Genomic DNA, 1,620 nt, shown 5'->3' on the forward strand with positions numbered 1-1,620 from the left:
AGTGGGGTCAGGCACGTACAGGAGTCCGCTTTGTGTTCCCTACCCGACACTCTTGGGGCATAGGTGGGAGAGATCCGTAGTCCAGGCCACTTTGAGTGCTCTGCGTAATATCTGGACGTCCTCTTGTCACACTGTCAAGAAACACAGGCACCATCAGCCGCCTTCCTGGGCTTCATCTCCTACACTGGCTAGTCCTGAATGGCCTCAGGTAGTCGGCCGGCCACAGAGTCTCCACCTCCTCTCCAGCAGCAGCCATTCGGCGCGTTCGGGAGTCGAGGGGGTGGGGCCCATTGGCTGGGGGGCGCTGCCAGTCTCGGGAGGGGGTGTGGTGGGGGAGGGGTCTCCGGCCGCGGTGGGTCCCGGCAGCTCACTGTTAAAGCTGGGTGGTGAGTGAGCGTGAGCACCCGCTACCGTAGATTTGCAACTGTGCGTAGAGAGGGGGAGCGCGCCAGAGAGAGAGCGCAAGGGAGTGAGGGAGCGAGTGCCAGGGGACCTAGAGGAGAGAGGGAAAGAAAGTGAGGGCCCAAAGACCTACTATTTGAGAGGGAATGACCATGGCTGTTTCCGCATCCCCCGTGATCTCTGCAACTTCCAGCGGCACCGGAGTCCCGGGAGGCTTATTTGGGGCTGAACCCCTGTACTCGACTCCGGGAGAGCCTCCTCGGCTCACCCCCAAGATGATCAACAGTTTCATGGCCAATAACCACAGCGGCAGCGCGGGAGTTGGCGGGGTTGGCAGTGGCGGTGGCGGCAGCGGCAGCACTAACGAATGCCGGATGGTCGACATGCACGGGGTGAAGGTGGCTTCGTTCTTGATGGACGGCCAAGAACTGATCTGCCTGCCTCAAGTTTTTGATCTCTTCCTCAAGCACCTGGTGGGAGGGTTACACACGGTGTACACGAAGCTGAAGAGACTGGACATATCCCCTGTGGTATGTACTGTTGAGCAGGTCCGGATCCTCCGCGGGCTGGGGGCCATTCAACCCGGGGTGAACCGCTGCAAACTCATCACCAGGAAAGACTTCGAAACTTTGTTCACTGACTGCACCAATGCCAGGTGAGAAAATTGTTTCTTCACTCTCACTTCTCCCTTTGTCCTCTTCTGCATGTCTCATCGTCCTTATTCAACTTTGTAGAGAGTGAGTCTTAATTAGCTTGCCTTTGCACTTCATGCTGTAAGTCCATGGGGTAAAGAAGACTAGGATTGCCCGTCCATTGTAGCCTGTGTTTCGTGGCAGGACTTGGGTCTAAGAAAGTCCCGCACAAACTTATGTTTGCAAACTTTCCAGTCTTTACTCATATCTTGCATGGCATTTCGACCGATTGTGTTCATTTGTTAATTTATTGTCTTTACTTTTTTGTGGCCTTATGGGTTGTAGAGGTTTTCTTGTGTACACAAGGGCTGTCTGGGGAGGGGGCTGGCTGAGCTATAAACTGCTCCTAAGCTGGCAATCCACACATTATTGGAGGGGGGGGGGATGCAGAGGGTCAGCAGTCTAGAATCCTTCCCAGAGTATGAATCATTTCCCATCCTGTGTGCTTTATTGTGAGAGTGTATGGGTGATGTATGGTAGTGGTGATGATGATGGTGGTGTCTGATTGGTGTGTGTGTGTGTGTGT

The 1,620-nt window shown here is 54.7% G+C and overlaps 1 protein-coding gene across 2 annotated transcripts in view; it reads left to right on the forward strand.

Moving 5' to 3' along the window:
* Window positions 1-384: 384 nt before the first annotated feature.
* The window catches only part of DACH2 (dachshund family transcription factor 2), a 461,558-nt gene continuing 460,322 nt past the window's right edge, over window positions 385-1,620 (forward strand). For both annotated transcript variants that reach the window (XM_004685627.1, XM_004685628.1), the window contains exon 1: window positions 385-1,057. In XM_004685627.1, the coding sequence (XP_004685684.1) occupies window positions 549-1,057 (509 nt within the window). In that variant the 5' untranslated portion in view covers window positions 385-548. The remainder of the gene's footprint in view (window positions 1,058-1,620) is intronic.

This window comes from Condylura cristata, unplaced genomic scaffold, assembly GCF_000260355.1.
Source record: "Condylura cristata isolate star-nosed mole 26May11 unplaced genomic scaffold, ConCri1.0 scaffold00019, whole genome shotgun sequence".
Classification (NCBI taxonomy): domain Eukaryota; kingdom Metazoa; phylum Chordata; class Mammalia; order Eulipotyphla; family Talpidae; genus Condylura; species Condylura cristata.